The sequence below is a fragment of the Haliaeetus leucocephalus genome, unplaced genomic scaffold (assembly GCF_000737465.1).
Source record: "Haliaeetus leucocephalus isolate CR32 unplaced genomic scaffold, Haliaeetus_leucocephalus-4.0 Scaffold702, whole genome shotgun sequence".
Taxonomy (NCBI): Eukaryota; Metazoa; Chordata; class Aves; order Accipitriformes; family Accipitridae; genus Haliaeetus; species Haliaeetus leucocephalus.
Genome location: NW_010973138.1, coordinates 3,003,693 through 3,023,831, shown reverse-complemented (window position 1 = coordinate 3,023,831; position 20,139 = coordinate 3,003,693). Strand labels below are relative to the sequence as shown.

The 20,139-nt window shown below is 42.3% G+C and overlaps 1 protein-coding gene across 1 annotated transcript in view; it reads left to right on the top strand.

Annotated features, from left to right (window-relative positions):
- The window catches only part of PCP4 (Purkinje cell protein 4), a 56,586-nt gene extending 39,358 nt beyond the window's left edge, over positions 1-17,228 (top strand). Inside the window, exon 3 of the mRNA XM_010580313.1 lies at positions 16,428-17,228. Within this exon, the coding sequence (XP_010578615.1) occupies positions 16,428-16,555 (128 nt within the window). The 3' untranslated portion in view covers positions 16,556-17,228. The remainder of the gene's footprint in view (positions 1-16,427) is intronic.
- The last annotated feature ends 2,911 nt before the right edge of the window (positions 17,229-20,139 follow it).

Genomic DNA, 20,139 nt, shown 5'->3' with positions numbered 1-20,139 from the left:
AGAACATGTGCGTATATTTGTCCTGTAAAATCAGAATTCTCTATTGAGTGCACATCAGCTCAGATTTCAGTGCAGAAGCCATGCCTCCTCTTTACCCACAGGTGCTGCACAGGACCCAGGAAGGAAGGAGAGGGGATTCGTGTTGGGGAACTGTACTAGGAGGTGGTCACTGTGGTTTTCTGTGCACTTCATACAGACTATAATCTCCTGACAGTGGGGGCCTTCCTTGGCTTGGATCAGGAATGAGAAGCATGGCTAGCAATGCCTTTTAAAAGGTACTTGTCTTCTCCAGCACATCTGACTCACCCATTTTATTTCTTCTCCTCTATGTAGTCTCAGTCCTGCAGTCCAGTAATGGCTGCCTTTGACACATGCTAGGTACAACAAGGTTCCTTTGAACATCTCCACTCTTCAGCAGTATGGCAGCAGCCATCACCTGGCTCATTGTTAGCTAAATAGCAGAGCAGAGATTTGGTGTTCGCAGTAGCTTGCAAATTCAGTTATAGTTCTCACAGCAACTGTCATTTGGTGGCTTGTTCATATGAAGCGTTTGATATTGCTCATCGTGGTGTTAACTGTAATCCCTTATTAGGGAAATATAAGAAGTCTTACTGATGTACACTTAAAAATGGAAAGGAAACAGTCACTCCATAGCATGCCGACACACATACATGCACAAAAATTCACTATCCTTGAAATAATAAAATGAAAGGATAGCAAGAGGTGCTGGTACAGGTTTTTTGTCTGTTCAGCTATGTATCTATAAAAAGAGAAATGTATGCAGACTGTTCAGTCAGCTCCTGAGGGAACATGAGAGGATCCAGATCAGCTGCACAACTGGCAGCTTCACTGACAATCTCAGCAGAGGGAACAAATGTTGGTTTTGACCCTTTATTGAAGGTGAGTTCTTCTTTCCTTGCTAGCAGTGGGATGGAAGAACACAGATGGGAGTAGTGTGAGAAGGTATGCCTCTATTTTATTTTCTTCCTTCCTGAAGCAAATAAGGTTTCTTAGCTGCTACAGTTTTGGTGTGGTACCTTTTGTAAGGGCTAAATAATTTATTTGATGAGAAAGAATTTCACAAGAAATAGCAGATAAGTGTGTTTATATGAGATTCTACAACGTGTAGTTCAGGCACCACACAGGCTCAAGGAATGTTATTCATTTGATTAAGTATCAACATCTACGTCTGAACTAGTCACCCTGAGCTCCCTTTATAGCTAATGGAGAACTGGCCAATATAGGAAGGGGATTCAAGGATGAGATTCGTGCTATCCTAAAATGTCTGCCTAAAGTAGGTCAGATGAATTGCACCCTTGGAGTGCCTATTTTTCTCCATTGGTTTCTTTCTAAAGTGAGCTAATGATGAGCTCCAATGTAAACACCTGCAAGGTGTGGGTTTTTTTACGGTTGGACTTGATGATCTTTAAGATCTTTTCCAACCTAAATGATTCTATGATTCTAAATTAGGCTAGGCAAATTTTTCACAGGAATTGGACAGAGCTTTTTATCTAGAATCCAATTTTAAAATGTTTGGCCTAGTGAGCTTCTGCACAACACGTAACATGGCTTTCCAAATGGCTGTTGGGCAAGATAGCCTGGAATTCACTGACATCACCCGCCAGCATATAAGTCCTTCTCATCCTCTTTCAGAGCCGTATTGCTACAGGATCTTCATTTGTCTCCCCCTTACTGTTATTTTAGTGCTATCACGCATTCTCCTGCAGTAACCCTCTTCCTGAGAAAGTTAAGCAAACCAGCCTGCAGGGGAAATAAACATACAATGTGGCTTTTTGTGTTCAATGGAGACATGGTAAACTCAAATTAATGATTCTGTTCGGATAACAGCCCAAGCAAAAGAAAACAGTGGAAATTTCCTAGAACCGTCCTGCAACAGAATTTCTTTGCTTTATGGTTGTCGTGGTTTAACCCCAGCCAGCAACTAAGCACCACGCAGCCGCTCACTCACTCCCCCCCCATCCAGTGGGATGGGGGAGAAAATCAGGAAAAGAAGTAAAACTCCTGGGTTGAGATAAGAACGGTTTAATAGAACAGAAAAGAAGAAACTAATAATGATAATGATAACAGTAATAAAATGACAACAGTAGTAATAAAAGGATTGGAATGTACAAATGATGTGCAGGGCAATTGCTCACCACCCGCCGACCGACACCCAGCCAGTCCCTGAGCGGCGATTCCCTGCCCCCCCACTTCCCAGTTCCTAAACTAGATGGGACGTCACATGGTATGGAATACCCTGTTGGCCAGTTTGGGTCAGGTGCCCTGGCTGGGCATGAGAAGCTGAAAAATCCTTGACTCTAGTCTAAACACTACTGAGCAACAACTGAAAACGTCAGTGTTATCAACATTCTTCTCATACTGAACTCAAAACATAGCACTGTACCAGCTACTAGGAAGACAGTTAACTCTATCCCAGCTGAAACCAGGACAATGGTGGAAAACTACAGCTGGGTAACTGCTTTCAGAAGTCAGAGGCATTAAAATTCTGTACCTTTTCTGAGAGAATTTTGCTATACAGAACATTCAGTAAGACTACTGGTCAGACTGCATCAATCCAGCACTACATCTGGTTGCACTTGTGGATGCTGGAGCGGAAGTTACAAAGCCAATTGATGCAGGAGCGTGTAAGATCTATTGGCAGGCCAAGTCTCATGGTAAACTGATGACTATCAGAGTACGCTGGTCTTTGCTCAGACTGTGACTGAACTACCTTGGAGTTACTCCAGAAGCCCAGGTTTTATATGCATTGCATCTCTGGGGCTCTACTGATGGGATGCATTTGGTTTTATGGAAGGGTGACAAACTTTCTTTTGCCAAATACACTCCCAAAAGAATCTCTTAGAGCACAATCTTTCAACTCAGCCTGTGGGCTGGATCAGGTACCCTATGACAATTTTGTTCTGTCTCCAAAGGACTCCAGATGCTTTCTTGGGCATTTTTAACCTTATAAGCTCCACTTCTATCTGCAAGACTTTGAGAATGGCCCAACTGCCTCCACAAGCATCCCCAAGCTGGCATGTAGTGCAAGATGTTAAAAAAACATGATACATACCTGTATTAAAGCAGTGGCTTTTTTAATGGTGGGATTGTGCTAAAGTAATTATCCTATTACCAGCACAGAACAGTGCCCATGTTCATGCAAATAAAAGTTGCAGTGTTTAGACATAAGTTGTTTGTTTCTTGCATTTAATCTATGCAGTACAGTAAATGCTTCTTACAGATAATCTTATTTACAAGGCATTTTTTGATACCATAGACATAGAAGATACTGAAATGACTCCTTTACTTAAGGGCGTAATGTTGAATGGCAAAACTCAGTTCCTATACCTTATACTGTCCACTGCTGAGTGTGTGGTTAAATACTTTGTAATTAAAACCTGGTGATGGATTTTACAAGAGGAGAATATCTTCTCACTGTGACTTTCCAAACTCTCATGTAACAGTTCTTATTAAATTTACTGTGAAAACTTAAAATAGCGCTCTCATCAGTTGCTAACAGAGATCTGCCGGTATACAATGATGTCTAGAAACTGCCCTTATTTTCCACTTGGAAGATGAGCCGAGCAAAATCTCGCTCTTCATTTTCTTCATTTTATGTGTGAAGAGAAACAGTTTCTGACTCCATACCATGGTTCTATTGATTGACTCCTCTCCTTTTTCTGATTGACAGGTTTTCCTCTGTAACCTATGCTGTCTTCCCCAGCTCATCTCGCTTTGGCAGTGCGTGAATTCGAGCCCCCTTTTCTGCTACTTCTGTGTGGCATATTGTGATCACTGCCATTTCTCTGAGCTTATTCCCTAACTACTCTTATAAGCTGCAAAGGGGAAGTGTGGGGAAGCATTTCTGGAAAGTGAAGCCATTATACAACACAAGGGAGGCAGTACCACATTGGAAGATTAACACCTCTCACATTTTCCTTGCAAGGGCTCTCAGGTACTGTTGGTCATCACACAATTAAGAGCAAGTGCCAACTCATTTTGAGTCAGTTCCCTAGCAGTCTGGAGCTACAAAGTGTTTTGAAGTGCTGGGGGCTACTTCTCTATTAGAAAATAAAGTGAACTATAGCCTTTTCTCTGACTTTGATGCAAAGTGGTGCAACATGGCTTGAATCAATAGGGCTAAACTCTCTTTCCCTCAAAAACCCAGGGTGTTCTCACCCACCCTGCCTGCAAGGTAGGGTCCTGGCCATGCTATGTGGCCACAGTAGCCAGGCAGTGCCTGGCAGAGGTCTAGCTGGAACAGTCCCAACCATGCCAGTGGCTGCGCTGACTATTACATGCTCTAGAGAAGCTGTGGATGGTGCCTGAGCCATACCATGGCCTTGGGTAGTGTGCTAGTGTAGCCGTAGCCTAGGAGGTAGCCTTAAGGAAGTTCTCCTGTTATTTTAAACTTTATTGCTGAAGACACTTTTGCAAAGGTCATATTACTGAGGGGTGGCAGAGGGGGGAGAATTTGTTGTTCTGCCTTTGTAACCACATTAGGGTTCCCAGCTATGACTTGGAGCTCCTGAATGCTACCATAATAGGAAAGTAACTGATCATATATTAATCAAGCAGTTGACTAGTGAGTCAAGAGGGCGGCTTGCTTCACGCACTGCTGAAATGCAGCTCTTTCCACCGTCGAACAGCAAAGCTGGTTAAAGGCATAGTGTTTACAGAGGAAGTGAGAACTGGAAATTGCACAGGAAATTAAAAACACGTCATAACAATTCCCATTTAAAACTTGGCTGGGACATTGGTGCTATGCTGGACCTTGTTCTCATCAACAAGGAGGGGCTGGTGGGGAATGTGAAGCTCAAGGGCAGCCTTGGCTGCAATGACCATGAAATGGTGGAGTTCAAGATCCTTATGACAGCAAGGAGGCCACACAGCAAGCTCGCTACCCTGGACTTCAGGAGAGCAGACTTTGGCCTCTTCAGGGATCTGCTTGGTAAAGTACCACAGGATAAAGCCCTGGAGGGAAGAGAGGCCCAAGAAAGCTGGTTAATATTCAAGGATCATGTCCTCCAAGCTCAGGAGCAATGCGTCCCAACAAAGAGGAAGTCAGGCAAAAATACCAGGAGGCCTGCGTGGATGAACAAAGAGCTCCTGGTCAAACTCAAACACAAAAAGGAAGCCTACAGAGGGTGGAAGCAAGGACATGTAGCCTGGGAGGAATACAAAGAAATTGTCCAAGCAGCCAGGGATCAGGTTGGGAAAGCCAAAACCCTGATAGAATTAAATCTGGCCAGGGACATCAAGGGCAACAAGAACAGCTTCTATAGGTACGTTGGTGATTAGAGGAAAATGTGGGCCCCCTCTGGAAGGAAATGGGAGACCTGTTTACCCGGGACATGGAGAAGGCTGAGGTACTCGATGACTTTTTTGCCTCAGTCTTCACTGGCAAGTGCTCTGGCCACACCGCCCAAGTCACAGAAGGCAAAGGCAGGGACTGGGAGAGTGAAGAACTGCCCACTGTAGGAGAAGATCAGATTCGAGACCATCTAAGGAATGTGAAGGTGCACAAGTCCATGGGACCTGATGAAATGCATCTGTGGGTCCTGAGGGAACTGGCCAATGAAGTGGCTAAGCCACACTCCGTCATATTTGAGAAGTTGTGGCAGTATGGGGAAGTTCCCATTGATGGGAAAAGGGGAAACATAACTCCCATTTTTAAAAATGGGAAAAAAGGAAGACCTGGGAAACTACAGGCCAGTCAGTCTCACCTCTGTGCCTGGCAAGATCATGGAGTGGATCCTGGAAACTACGCTAGGGCACATGGAAAATAAGGAAGTGATTGGTGACAGCCAACATAGCTTCACTAAGGGCAAATTGTGCCTGAAAAATTTGGTGGCCTTCTACAACAGGGTTACAGCCTTGGTGGATAAGGGACGAGCAACTGATGTCATCTACCTGGACTCGTGCAAAGCATTTGACACTGTCCCGCACGACATCCTTGTCTCTAAATTGGAGAGACATGGATTTGACAGATGGATCACTTGGTAGATAAGGAACTGGCTGGATGGTCACACTCAAAAAATTGTGGTCAACAGCTCGATGTCCAAGTGCAGATGAGTGAAAAGTGGCGTTCCTCAGGGGTCAGTATTGGGACCGGCACTGTTTAACATCTTTGTCAGCTACACGGACAGTGGGATTGAGTGCACCCTCAGCAAGTTTGCTGATGACACCAAGCTGTGTGGTGCAGTCGACACGCTGGAGGGAAGGGGTGCCATCCAGAGGGACCTTGACAGGCTTGAAAGGTGGGCCCATGCAAACCTCTTGAAGTTCAACAAGGCCAAGTGCAAGGTCCTGCCCATGGGTCGGGGCAATCCCAAGCACAAATACAGGCTGGGTGATGAGTGGATTGAGAGCAGCCCTGTGGAGAAGGACTTGGGGGTATTAGTGGATGAAAAACTGAATATGACTCGGCAATGTGCACTTGCAGCCCAGAAAGCCAACTGTATCCTGGGCTGCACCAAAAGAAGTGTGACCAGCAGGTTGAGGGAGGTGATTCTGCCCCTCTGCTCCGCTCTGGTGAGACCCCACCTGGAGTACTGCATTCAGCTGTGGGGCCCCCAACCTAAGAAAGACATGGACCTGCTCGAGCAGGCCCAGAGGAGTGCCATGAAGATGATCGGAGGGCTGGAGCACCTCCCCTGTGAGGATAGGCTGTGAGAGTTGAGGCTGTTTAGGCTGGAGAAGAGAAGGCTCTGGGGAGATCTTATAGCAGCCTTCCAGTACGTAAAGGGGGCTTACAGGAAAGATGGGGAGGGACTCTTTAACAGGGAGTGTAATGATAGGACAAGCGGTAATGGCTTTAAACTAAAAGAAGGTAGATTTAGATTAGATATCAGGAAAAAAATTCTTTACTGTGAGGGTGGTGAGACACTGGAAGAGGTTGCCTGGAGAAGCTGTTGATGCCCCATCCCTGGCAGTGTTCAAGGCCAGGTTGGATGGGGCTTTGAGCAACCGGGTCTACTGGAAGGTGTCCCTGTCCCTGGCAGGAGGGTTGGAACTAGATGATCTTTAAGGTCCCTTCCAACCCAAACCATTCTATGATTCAGGATCACATGCATGCAGCTGCAGAAAGAGACTCCTGTAACTTTGGACTGAATTTGTGAAGAGGATCATGGTACTTTCTCCTGGAGGAGAGGACTTAGGGCTAAGTGTATTATCTCTGCTGGTGAGGCATCATTCTGCAGTGACAGAGGGACCTGGCTGTGCCAGCACTTGATCCCCAACATCACTTCCTTTTACCTCTCAGAGGCTTCCATTGAATTTGCCAGTCACTCTAGCACTCCTTATATGCAGCTTTAGCTAGTAAGAAATGAGATTATACAGCTAAGATAGCCATTTTAATTTGCTATGTTCCTAGTTTAGACTTCCACAAAGTTTGGTCTTCATGTGGGGATGTGAATTATGGTCTCTAGTTTCATGCCCAGAATACCTCCAGAATACCTCGTAGGTCCCCATTAACGCTTACATACCAATGTATGCATCGGTTATGCATTTGTAAGCCATTTTATAATTCTGTGATACGTTAATTATTTTGAAGATGAGGAATGATTGCTTAAATAATATTAATATTTAAAGAAAAACAGTATTTGTGTCTGTATTAACTGTTGAGCAAAATCAATTCATCTGTAGTTGGCTATGAATTAGTTGAAAATACAATTTTTGTAAACTGAGTTTTATTACTATTCCTTTCTGTTTCATTATGTTTCCCCAATATATATAATCTTGTGCTACTTCGTTTATCTTATGTCAGAAATAGCATTGCTGCTCTCGACCATTATTAGAACTAGGAAAAAAAAAGATTAATCAGACACTTCAGAAGCCTCATGCTGAAATAACATTTTTAAAATCATAAAAGAACAACCACTATTTTCTACAGCAAAACTAATTTTTCAAATTCAAGATAACAACACTGCATTACAAAAGTAAAGGTCAATTTGAAGAAGAAAGGGTTCTGGTTGCCTAATAAAGTCATCTTCTTTATACCAAATTGTAATTTACAGTTGAATTGAAAGATGTTAATTCTTTTCTGGCTTGCTTTGAGTGATATTAAGGGGCGAGTTGGTGTGGTTCAGATAAAAATAGCTGTTACATTTAATCTGATCACTAATGGTAACCTTTATTTCCCTTCACACTGTGCTTTTGAAGTCACAGGAGACTGCTGAGCTCCAGGATTTGCTCTTCAGTTTCAGAGGTAGTTACTGTGTGGACATTACACTTCTCCATTGCCTACCACCTTCAAATAACTGACCATAGAAAGTGAACACCCTTGTATAAACCCGTAACCGCCCCCACCATCAAGTGCCTACCTACTGACATTCAAAATAGGCAGCCTTTGACTTTGGAAGGTGGCCCTTGAAATGTCTGAGTTCATTATGGAGTGAAGAAACAATAACAAATATAGTGATATAGTCCTTGTCACAAAATGAGTACCTCACCCTGCAGCATTTTTAATGAGTAGGAAGAAAAATTATTGTGTTATTCCTAAGCTAATTAGAGAAAATATCTGTCCTTAAAAATGAAGTAGGTAACATTTGAGTTGGATTATCTATATGACAGTGAGATGGTGATACCCCATTGCGCAGGTGTGGATAAGAAGACGACAGAATTTCTGTCTTGCATAGTCCCGTGGCTGCTGTTCAGAGGACTGAAGGGATTGTGCCTTTTGTGGCTGAGAAGGTCATGGGGCCACAAGACTGTCACACTGAGGTAATTCCACAGAGGCCTGATACTACATTAGCATTATGCTAGCATGTTGGTAAAGCAACTAATTACAAGGCTGCCAGGGATTCAGGTCTTTTGCAAATGAACACCAAACTGGAGATTAACCAGTAATATCACAAGAACCAATGGCTTTAAATTACTGCATCAGTCTAGGACAGTTAGACCAAAATTTCATAGAGTTTTGTGTTGTGACATCAGGAACATGCTTGTGAAAAAAGTAATGTCTGAGAAGTTTGTGCCTAGACACTAACTCAGGAGGCAGACAGAGCTAACAGAAAGGCCAATAATATCCTGATGCAGTAAGGTCATTCTAGACAATGGGAATATTGCATCACGCCAGCAGTATCACAGAGTCTGTCCCTCAAAATGCATAGGTACTGTGCTAATGAGCTTTCATCAGCCCACTGTGCTATAACAGGCTCCTCATATAAATAATTCTCTTTGGATCATCCTGTCACTGGAGGGTTGCTGAGGCAAAGTCCTCACAGCAGCCTGTCTCCCCACACCACAGCTGCAAGCCTTATACATTAAGCTAGTGAGGTTGCAAAACCAGTGCAACGCTCAAGGCTCTGGGAGATGTTTGTTCCCGATACCACAGAGAGCAACAAACCGTAGCTGCTGAGCTGATGATCTCAGAGAGGCCTCTAACTGGCATTTCATTCAGCAAAAGAAAAGGCTAGGAAATAAAAGGAGACAAGGTCAGATTAAGGCTCTCTTCTTCATGCTAATACTATCTTCCTTTCTCCTCTTGGGCTTGGGCAATGTCCACTCCCCCAACATCGCCATCTTTTCAGCTGCCTTGTGAAGTGAGAGTCTGCTGGGGAGCAGTAGGGTGACCAAAACAAAGGCTCAGAGCCAGCCTGCGGGGTAATGTGGCCCTGGCAACTGACTGGAGAGTTTTTATTGTTGAGAAGTAGACTGTCTCCTTTCTTCAGCCACAAGGTCAGTTATGGTGTTATTTTTCCTCATCTTGCACAGAAAAAAAAGGCTAGATTGAGTCCCTTAGAAGAAGATGAGACCCTGTCTTTCACTTCCTCACCCCTCAGTTGAATACAGAGGGGGAAGAATGGTCACATTAGCTCTTGGCTTTCAAAACTGGTGCTTGTAAGGAATTAAATCTGGCCTCCATACACATAAGCACCCATACATTTTCTCTAGCTGGCTGGTCACTTTGTGGAGTCTAGTGAGATAAAATGACTCTTTCCATCACATAAAGGTAAAGATAAAGATAATGCTCCACATGAATGTCAACATTCATGAGATTCCTGCCCATTTTGGTCCTCTTTAATTAGGGACTGTTCTGCCTCATTGGACAGACTGGTGTAATAGCTTGGGATCAGAGTAGCATAAAGATTGTCACAGCTTGAATGATCTTTTGAGCAGTGGGAGGTAATGATCCTGCCTTAGGCAAAATACCACTTCTGGCATGTTATGGGGCACTGTGATTCTGTCCCACACTTCATTTAGTCTTTTTCCAAATGCTGCAGTTTAGCCCCTGAAAAATGCAGTATTTTTATGAGTATATTCCATCTTAAGTATAGTCCCGTAATTCCTGTTGGATGTGGGCTGGGTGAGCAGGGGCGGAGGATAGCACTTAAGACGTGAAATGCCAGTTAGAGGCTCCAGCCCATGCAATTTTTCATGCTGAATTTTTTTCCGTAAGGTGACAAGTAATCTCTATTTCATCTGGAGGATGAAGAAATTCTGAGAATAAAGAGTGGGTCCTCTTTTCCCCCCAAGTCAATCCCACCAGCTTTTGCCCTTCCATGAACACTAGTCTGTTTAGCCTGTATTCAAAGGTCACAAAAGACTGCTTTAGGCTTTTAGCCCATATGGAATAAGCAGTGTTTTCTTTTTCCAGTGTTGTCATAATTCATTTTACTTTATAGTTGAAAAGTAAATGAAGGAAATAGCTGAAGGCATTTTTGTGAATAATTACACTTGCACCACATTTCTTGAGAGTTTGCTGGGTAGATTTGTGTGTAAGATCTGATTGTTTTCCTTGTTACAGGCAGCTTCATTATCCATCCAGTGTTTGCAATGGATTATGAGGCACTGTAGCAGATTACGGAGACAGCATTCTAGTGTTTCATCTGGAAATGGAATAAATAGATCTTTTTCAATTGCAATGATGTGAAATGAGCTTTCAGGATGTTAGATTTGGAAAACAGCTAATTAGATGCTGTTTCAGGCTCTCCTGCTGGGATGACTATTGCATATACTGAAGTAAAATCTGCACACTGCAAGTTGTCTGGGTCTTTAGTCCTGCAAAGCAGTCTGTGGCACCAGATTGGTGGTGGGACATGGGGTGCTCCTTATGATGGTGAGACTCATCAAGCAGTTGGTGGTGTGCTCCAAGGAGTTCCACTACAACTCAGATTTGCCTGAATTGACACATGGCCAGAGTCAGTCCACATTAAACACATGATTTTGAAACACTCATCAGATACCAGACTGTTGTTATGGCCAACCTATGACTGTTGGCGTGGGATTATTCTCTTCACCTCCCCTGTTGGTGGTGATCACAACCCAGCAGGGACATGTGCTGACTCCCTGGTTTGTCATGGCACGTTCAGAAGACGAGTGGGAGTCACTATCTAGGAGTGGGAATTTGGACTAAGTATGAAGAAATCTTTCACGGAAAGCCTTGAAATATCTGAGTGTAGTGAGAAAGGTTAGGGGTTTTATTTTTTATAGTGCTAATGAAACCAAATCCTCTCAGAAAACGTAAAGTACAGACCAGTGCGTATCAACCATTTTTGATTTCTGAATCCCTCAAAATCACAAGTAGCTTGTGAATTGAAGTCTACTGACAACAGTCATGTTCCTCCTAGTTTCCTTATGTGAGCCTGTGGTAGTCCAGGGATCCTCAGATATCCACGTGGAGGAAATCTGCACCTAGTCTAGAACGTGTAGATACCAACTAAAGTGTGTGCACATGACTGAGGGTGGGGAGGGAATCCAGACCTACCTTTATTGCTACATAAAGGTAGCTTAGAAAAAGGTGGCTTGTTATCAAACAGAATGGTTGGCCCCCACCAACAAGAATTAAAAAGCAAATCCAAGAGTAAAGCCTGTGCAAGTGCTTATCTGTGCTCTGGCCTGCTGAGAGTGAAAATTTCCTGGATTTTCAGATCACTTCCAAGCTAGTGATCCCTTGTGAAAGGAAAGCTAGGGGTGGGAGACAATGAATGAAAGAAGGATGTTTCTATGGGCTTGCTTTCAGTTCTCTGCATAAATTTCACGATTTCAGCATTCAAACTTAATAGCCTGCATGTTTGAGATACATGAACAACTACTGACAGGTAAAAGCTAGTATAGCATAGGTGCATATATAGTAGGAAGGGTGCAAAAAGGCTTTCAGTCACTCGTATTGGTGCAGTGAGGTCATCTCTAGTCTGTGCAGGTCCCAAGCACAGGCTGGGTTTTCACTGTAATTGAGTGGGTCAATTCTTAATTTGTAGAATCATAGAATGGTGTGGGTTGGAAGGGACCTTAAAGATCGCCTAGTTCCAGCCCCCCTGCCATGGGGGGCTGAAACTCATGTTCTTAATGCTAACTAACCAGTAAAACAAAAACAGTGTAGTTAGTGGGGTGTGATATATTTTAAATCATTAGGCTACTTCTAGTAAAGCAACTCAAGGTAAAAGCTAAAATCTTTTTCCGTTAGCATAGACAAAGCCAAAGAAGGCACACCACTTAATTCTCTGTCCAGATTGACAATCCATCTGTTAAAGTATCTGTGTTGTGACAGTCATCAATAGAAGATGGTTTGGGGACAACTCCCAAGAAAATCCACTCCCAAAATCTAGGTGTCCTGGTTTCAGCTGGGATAGTTAACTGTCTTCCTAGTAGCTGGTACAGTGCTATGTTTTGAGTTCAGTATGAGAAGAATGTTGATAACACTGATGTTTTCAGTTGTTGCTCAGTAGTGTTTAGACTATAGTCAAGGATTTTTCAGCTTCTCATGCCCAGCCAGGGCACCTGACCCAAACTGGCCAACAGGGTATTCCATACCATGTGACGTCCCATCTAATATAGGAACTGGGAAGTGGGGGGGCAGGGATTCGCGGCTCGGGGACTGGCTGGGTGTCAGTCGGCAGGTGGTGAGCAATTGCCCTGCGCATCATTTGTACATTTCAATCCTTTTATTACTACTGTTGTCATTTTATTAGTGTTACCATTATCATTATTAGTTTCTTCTTTTCTGTTCTATTAAACCATTCTTATCTCAACCCAGGAGTTTTACTTCTTTTCCTGATTTTCTCCCCCATCCCACTGGATGGGGGGGGAGTGAGTGAGCGGCTGCGTGGTGCTTAGTTGCTGGCTGGGGTTAAACCACGACACTAGGAAATACCCCATCCAGCTCTTTTCAGTGTAACGCAGGACTTAGAACTCTTTAGGCAAATATGTCTGTGTATTTCTATATATATTCATATATATTCTCTATATATTCAAATGCGTATATACCAAAAATGTATATAGAAAGAGAAAGATGGGTGTAGGGAGAAAGGAAACACAGATATGTCATATACATTATAGATAGGTGATATACATGTTGTTTCATAATGTACATTATGCATATATGTGTAATCATACATATATTTCTATACTATCTGTAAGCTAACAGTGAATTTCTTCATTACCCATATAAATGTTTTGGCCCTTTTGAACACTTCTAATTTCTTAATCTACAAGCCTAAATCATGGCTGAAAACTTCTCATCCTACCATTTCTCCTTAGTGATGGGAAAAAGAGAAATACAGAAAGAGTTCATAAGGAGTTTTGGTTTCAGTTTCAACAAGAATGGGTCAAAAAATAAAAGAAAGTCAGATAGATCTTAAATACGGTAAATTATTGTACATCTTCAGGTATGGTAAATTCTTGTAGTACAATTGATTTCAAGGCAGTGATGATGATTCACATCAAGCAAAGATTAACTGGCCTGGAAGTTCTAGAGAAAAATTATACTAAGTGTTGAATTTTCTTAAGTCTATAAAATCTTAATGAAAGATTGCTGAGTCACTACTGCAAGTTAACATACTACTAAGACCTGGCTGTAATAAGAAATGAGTTGTAGAAGCCAAATTTCATCAAGAGGTATGAAACCAATTGTGTCTACTCATCCATCCATCTGGTTTTCCCTATTGACGTTTCCGAGGGACAGTAATTTATATACTGAAAAGCTAAAATTGATGCATAGACTCCACTTTTGTTTTCTCCTGTTAAGATGGATAGCTGTGTCTCGTAAATGGCTAGGGATGATCCTAAAATTCACCATGTTACAACAAAAATGAAAATCATCAAGCAATGAGAAGACTAGTCTCATCAGTTTCAAAGCAGATTAAATGCTTATTACATTACTGGTATAAACATTTTGATAAAATATTTCTCCATAAGGAGTAAGTGTATTTTCCCGTAAGTGATACTCTTCTCTTTAGAATAAGTTAATAAGACCCTATTAACAGAGGAGAGATTCTGACATATGGACAAGTAAAACAGTTTTATTTTCTTCTTACTGATATCACAAAGTGGTTGCTGTTACAGCTAGCTGATCAGGCTATTCATTTTTTTTCACTCAAAAGTTTCAAATGAAAAGTATATTTACGTGTTCTGACTGAATATTTGTAGTCTTTTACAGGATGATTTAAAGTTCTTTTTTGGTTTGTTTCCATATACAATGTTGTGATTTCTTGTCTTAGTTCCCTTTAAGCTCTAAATACCAAATCAACATCGATGCCCCAAAATACCAATAGAATGGTACTAAGTCACTGTGAAAATGATAATTCCTTTTGAAATTTGATTTAAAAAATTATCTCTGTTTCTATGCTGTGTACACAGCAATGTGGAGAAGGTGGTATCTGGCATTAGGGTAATTTTCACAAAGCGTTGTTGTGTTATTAGTTTAGGAACTGGTACAGAAATTTCTGTTTCTTTAAGAAGCCACTCTAAATTTCAGTATATAACATGGCTTTAACGGGAGAGTTCAGTTTTCTCCATTGCTATGTCAACAACTTGTGAGCATAAGGAAGTCTTTTCTGACCTTCACCTCCCTTTCCCCATGAAAAATAAGGCAATAATTGTATTTCTGTACTTAAGGTGGTTGTGTTGCTCGAATAGTTACACAAACCGTGCAGATTCTTGGGTTTAATGGCTGTGGAAGTGTGATGTAATGTTAGTATGATTCATTTTCTTCCATAAAATTTTAGTTTTGATAACCTAACTTTTCATTATACTGCATAATCAAAGTTTTGGTAAGCTCTCAAGCTATTCTTCCCCTGCAGACTTTCTCTTTCTTCTGACATTTTCATCTTTCTTCTTAAATGTTCTAAGTAAAACAAAATATTAAGTTAACATAGGTGCATTTATTTGGTTATTGTAGTTAAAATAAAATCAGTATGGAATATGCCAAAACCTTCCCTTTAAATATTTGCCCAGTTTAGAGTGGATTCTGGTCATGGGAAATGGACACAAAAATTGAGTTCTAAATAAGAACAAGCAGTAAAGGCAAGAAAAACTGCAAGACTCATGCTAAAGTCATGAAATGGCACCCCTACTTTCTAGTGGGAAGGAGAGAGAGAGTGGGGAATAAGTTTCTTTTCATTTTAATAATACATTGAAAGTGTTTCCCTTGATCTGCATTAACGGTACTTGAGGATGAGCATCCAGGAGGTATTAATCTCAAGAATACAAAGCAAAGTGGTTCAAAATGGGTGAATTCCCACAGCTGTTTTAAGTAGAGCTGTCTGCAGACTCCTGGTATGACGTTCACTGCAGAACTGGGATACAACAATTACATAAGTGAGTTTTAACAAACTAGGTTATAGAGAAGAGAAACTCAGTGGTATGATGAGGTTAGTGGAGTGAATGTGTGTTCTCACTTTGTTAGTTCAGGCAGATTAGGGTTATCTTCGCAATGAGGGCAGGAGTTTTCCCAGGGCTGCACTTTCAACACGTAGGTGGATGAAGCAAAATTCAGCGAAGTCAGCTGGGTTGTCCATGTGGAGGCTGAATGCAGTTGAATGAAAAGCTGAGCATTGGGAATAAAGGAAGGCAAAGAGCCAAGGATCGAGGCTGAAAGGCAACAACAGAGCCCGGAGAGAAGTGAGGGAAGCAGCTCGGTGGCAGGGAGATTAAACATAAATGATTCAAAGGGGAAGAGTGGTATATGTTGAAAGGGATGAGGCAGGAAACAAGTGAAAAGGATGGAAATTTGCCTTGGGAAGTATTATCTCTTCCTCTAATGCAGGAGGTGTGATAGGAACAGGGTCTTAATCCTTACTTTAAAATATTTTAAGGTGCCATTGTTTTAGAGTAAACATGGGGATATGAGTAACTTCTACCCACAGGGTGGCACAGGAGGGTCCCTCTGCCTCTCGCTTAGCTCCCCGGGCAGGAGGGGACTTGCTCAGATGTCAGGGTGATACTCGGTGACTGCTGAGCACCACTTGGATGTCACTCCTCAGTGCCTACCTACCAACTGCTGTCACGGACTGTGCCGGAGGAGGTGGGGGATTTGATCAGCTGTGTCTGCGGAAACTGGTCCCAGATTTTTTTCTGAATATGCTCCCCATTGTCACGGCTGTGTCTGCGAAGGAGAGAGGGGCAGGTTTTTTTCAGCTGTGCTGTCCAGTGATTATGACTGTTTGAAAAAACTGTTGATGTTTTGTTTTGTTTTCTTTGAGCAGATGGGCAGAAGAAGGTTCAAGAGGAATTTGACATAGACATGGATGCACCAGAGACAGAGCGGGCGGCTGTGGCGATACAGTCCCAGTTCAGAAAATTCCAGAAGAAAAAAGCGGGGTCCCAGTCTTAGTAGCTACCTCAGAGCTTAAAACAAAGTAATCCTGAAATGATTTATCAAGAAAATCAGAAGTAACATAAAGATGCATGTACAGAAATTATCAATATTTAAAACCCCATTGGCAGATAACAAACCCTGAGCTTGTGTGTGACTTCATCCCAGATGTTTCACGCCCATTATCCTCTGTAACTCACCATTTTACTTGATGTTGTAATAAAAAGTTAGGGTGAAGTAATTAAAGTGTCTGCCTTCATCTGTCTTTTCATATTAATCCAGCAACCACAGCGTTACAAATGAACTCAGCCCAGATGCCTGTTTTCCTCTTCACGTAAAGCTTGGAGACATAAGAGCACCGTATGTTACGAGGTTTTTGCTGAGAGATGAGAGCATGCATCTCAGCCCTGCTTACCTCATTTGGAGAATTCCAGCTGCCAGCCAAATGTGGCAGTAAAATTACTTTCTCATAATGAGCTGAAAGTAAAAACTTGCAGACAGAAGCTGTCATGAGGGGAAGAGGTGTAGGAAGCAGTGAGCAGTTTATTTTTGTCTTGCAATTATGCCAATAAAGTGGCTTAAGTGGGGAAATTGTCCCTGTCCTTCCTCTTTGCATGATAATGTTCAGAATTACCCAGCTTGGACCACATTGACTGTTATGGGGGGGGGGGGGAAATCAGACACAAAATACAAAACCCAAATCCAGAAACCTTTGGAAGGGTTTTTTTTTTAATTTGTAAAAATAGAAACTGACCTCCTAAACCCTCTTCTTGATGCAGCTTTTCACTCTCTACATAATCAGTAACTGTTTCTATGCCATCTCTCTCTCCTCTTTTTATATTATTTTCAGTATTTGATGAGTAAATCATAACAGACTCCCTGTCCCTATTTGCACTGTTCTGTATTCAACTTTATATGAGCCCCTTGCTTTATCACTGTATTAGCCCAGTTTTTTGATTAACAAAACGTAGCCACAACAACGTTTATCTTAAATTGGGAAGTATTTCTATTTTCTCCCTGTTGTAAACCAGTAACAGACCAGTTTCAAGCTGGATCTAAGTAAGGATCTTGCCTGACTTCAGACCTGATCAGGAATTTGCTGCCCATATAGTGCATGAGGAAGGTTCAGAAAAGGTTTAAACAAGTACCTTGTACTCAGAAAAAGGAGCTATTTAGATTGGGCAAGTGGGACACACACCACACAGAGAAGTGTAAAAAAATCTCACCCTCTTGGCTTCATCAGCAGATTTAGGGGTTCCAGTAGGCATCTTTGTCTCTAGGGAAATCAGAGACAGAAGTGTTTTCTGAAGGACTGGTGTTTGCAGGCATTCTCCAAGGCAGCAGCGTGAGCCTCACCTCCAGGCTGACGGAGGCAGGCGTGCTGAGTGCGTTCAGCCTGCCTGCCTTTGAACAGCCTGCAGTTGGGACTCCATCAGGTGTGAGAGATTCAGGTATAATTCCCAGCTCTGCCTAGAGGGATTCATTTCTTCCTCTCCCACCTTCCACAGGAGTGTTCTGATGACCAGGGCAAGGGACACATATATCATTAGTCCCCTCCTGTAAACAGAAGGCTACAACCAAAGGGTAGGAATAGAGGGAAGGGAAGATCTCATGCTGGTGGCAGTTGCTTCCCATGAGAGCCCACCATAGCAGCAATACTGAAGGGGTGCAAAGCTGTTCCTGAAAGGCAGGCTGGGGGACTGCAAAGGGAAGGTCCTCAGCTTTATGCAGGTTAAGGCACTTGTGGTGCTGGGCAACAATTTGTTGAGAGGCCCAGACCTGATCATGGGTGATAAGAGCTCTGGAACTGTGCTGGTTAGGAGGAGCCCTCAGAGATGTTGAGCAGAGGAAACCTTATGGAGCCTGTGGGCGATGTAGAAGGCATGTGCAGACGACGTGTGAGATGCTTAATAAGCACAGCAAGACTGGGTGGGAGTGGACAGGGCTTTTTAGATCTTAGTTTGGGGATAAACATCTAAATGCTGCCCAGACCCTGCCTTAGGCACCTGTGTCTGGGTCAGGTCCCAGCCCTATGTGTGACTTACCCACACATCACCTGCAAAGTCAGAGTTCTCCAAGTTGCAGCTCAGTGCTTTCACTCTAGGAGCATATTTTAGCAACACTGTTTCTCTGCATTTAGGAATTTCACAAATAAACCTCAAACCACACTGCTGCTGTGCTCAAAGTGTGGTTTGTGGAGGCCACAGATTCCCCACTTGTCTTTCACAGAGACTGCTCACCATTTAATAATTGCCTTAGCATAATAATTTAAAAATTGTAATGGGTTTGGATTGTGTTGGTGCCATTTTGTTTAGATGAACATATATCTGTAATCAAGGACTGCATTTGCATTCTACATTATGTCATTCGAAATAGCATGAGCTCTGTAATGGTTACCTAATTGAATAAAAACCATGGGTAAGCACTAGGCTTTTATATTTGATCTGACATTCCTTGGACTTAAATTTCCTACACAACAGGAATAATCATATGGTTGGGACACAGAGAAAACGATTACATTATTGAAGCACAGCAACAAGGGCTGTTAGTAAATGAATTATGGCTCTTTCAGCAGCAGGGCTATTCTTTAATGTGAAGTTCAGAGTGCATCTTACAAATACAGTCTTAATAGACAGTGAAACATAATGAGGAAATAGTGAACTAGCATGAAATTTGGATTAATTGTGGCTGCCCCTGTCAGACAATTTCCTTTTTATGAAAATGTGTTTGCATCACAGATTCAGTTCATGTTCCCAGGAGAGGAGAGCTTTCTTGCTCCTGAGTCTTGCTTTTCATTGATCCTTTGTTCATATCCAAGGTGGCAGTTTTTAATTTCCTTTCTTACCATTAACTCATACTTTTCAAAGACCTATCTGGATATTGCTAAGGTGAGGAAAAGGAGTTTGATTCAACAAGGAACTTCACTAAGATGGGCGAAAGAGGACACTTAAACATTCCAGGTATTATATGGGTCTTTTAACTTCCACACACTCACTGAGCTTTGTAGTTAACCGGCACTACCTAGCTGGGAGTAACCAAGTCATGGAAAGCAAAATTTAAATTAGGTGGATATCTGTGCTGGTAAACCAAAAGTTCCCATAGGTAACATGATAGATTATTCAGAGCAGTAGATTTTGCAGGAAACAGGGTTATAACTCCCACCATATACACCCACACTGTCCCCAGACACATCCATACTGCTTCTGCTCCAAATTACTGTCAGATTGTCCCAAAAGAGAATAACCTACAGTTGAATGATCAGAACAATTGCCTTAGAAATCCTTTGTTCACATCGTTGCCTGGACCGTAAAATAACCTGTAGAAGTAAACAGCAAAGGAGACTATTAGAAGTAAAGAAACACCATCAGAAAGCACAAGAATGCCCAGATGAGGAAAACAGCAAACGATGTGAGTTCTATCAAGTTAAACACAGAAAGACAAGCCAAAACCAACCTGTGGCTTGCTGAAGGTACAGAGTTATAAATGAAACTTTTTTCCAAACACTCCTCAGACTGGTAGCCTCCTAGAGAATTGTGGGGATCAGTCTTCACAGTGAAAAGATCTATGAACTTACCCTAAAAAAAGAAGCCATGCCACTTCTA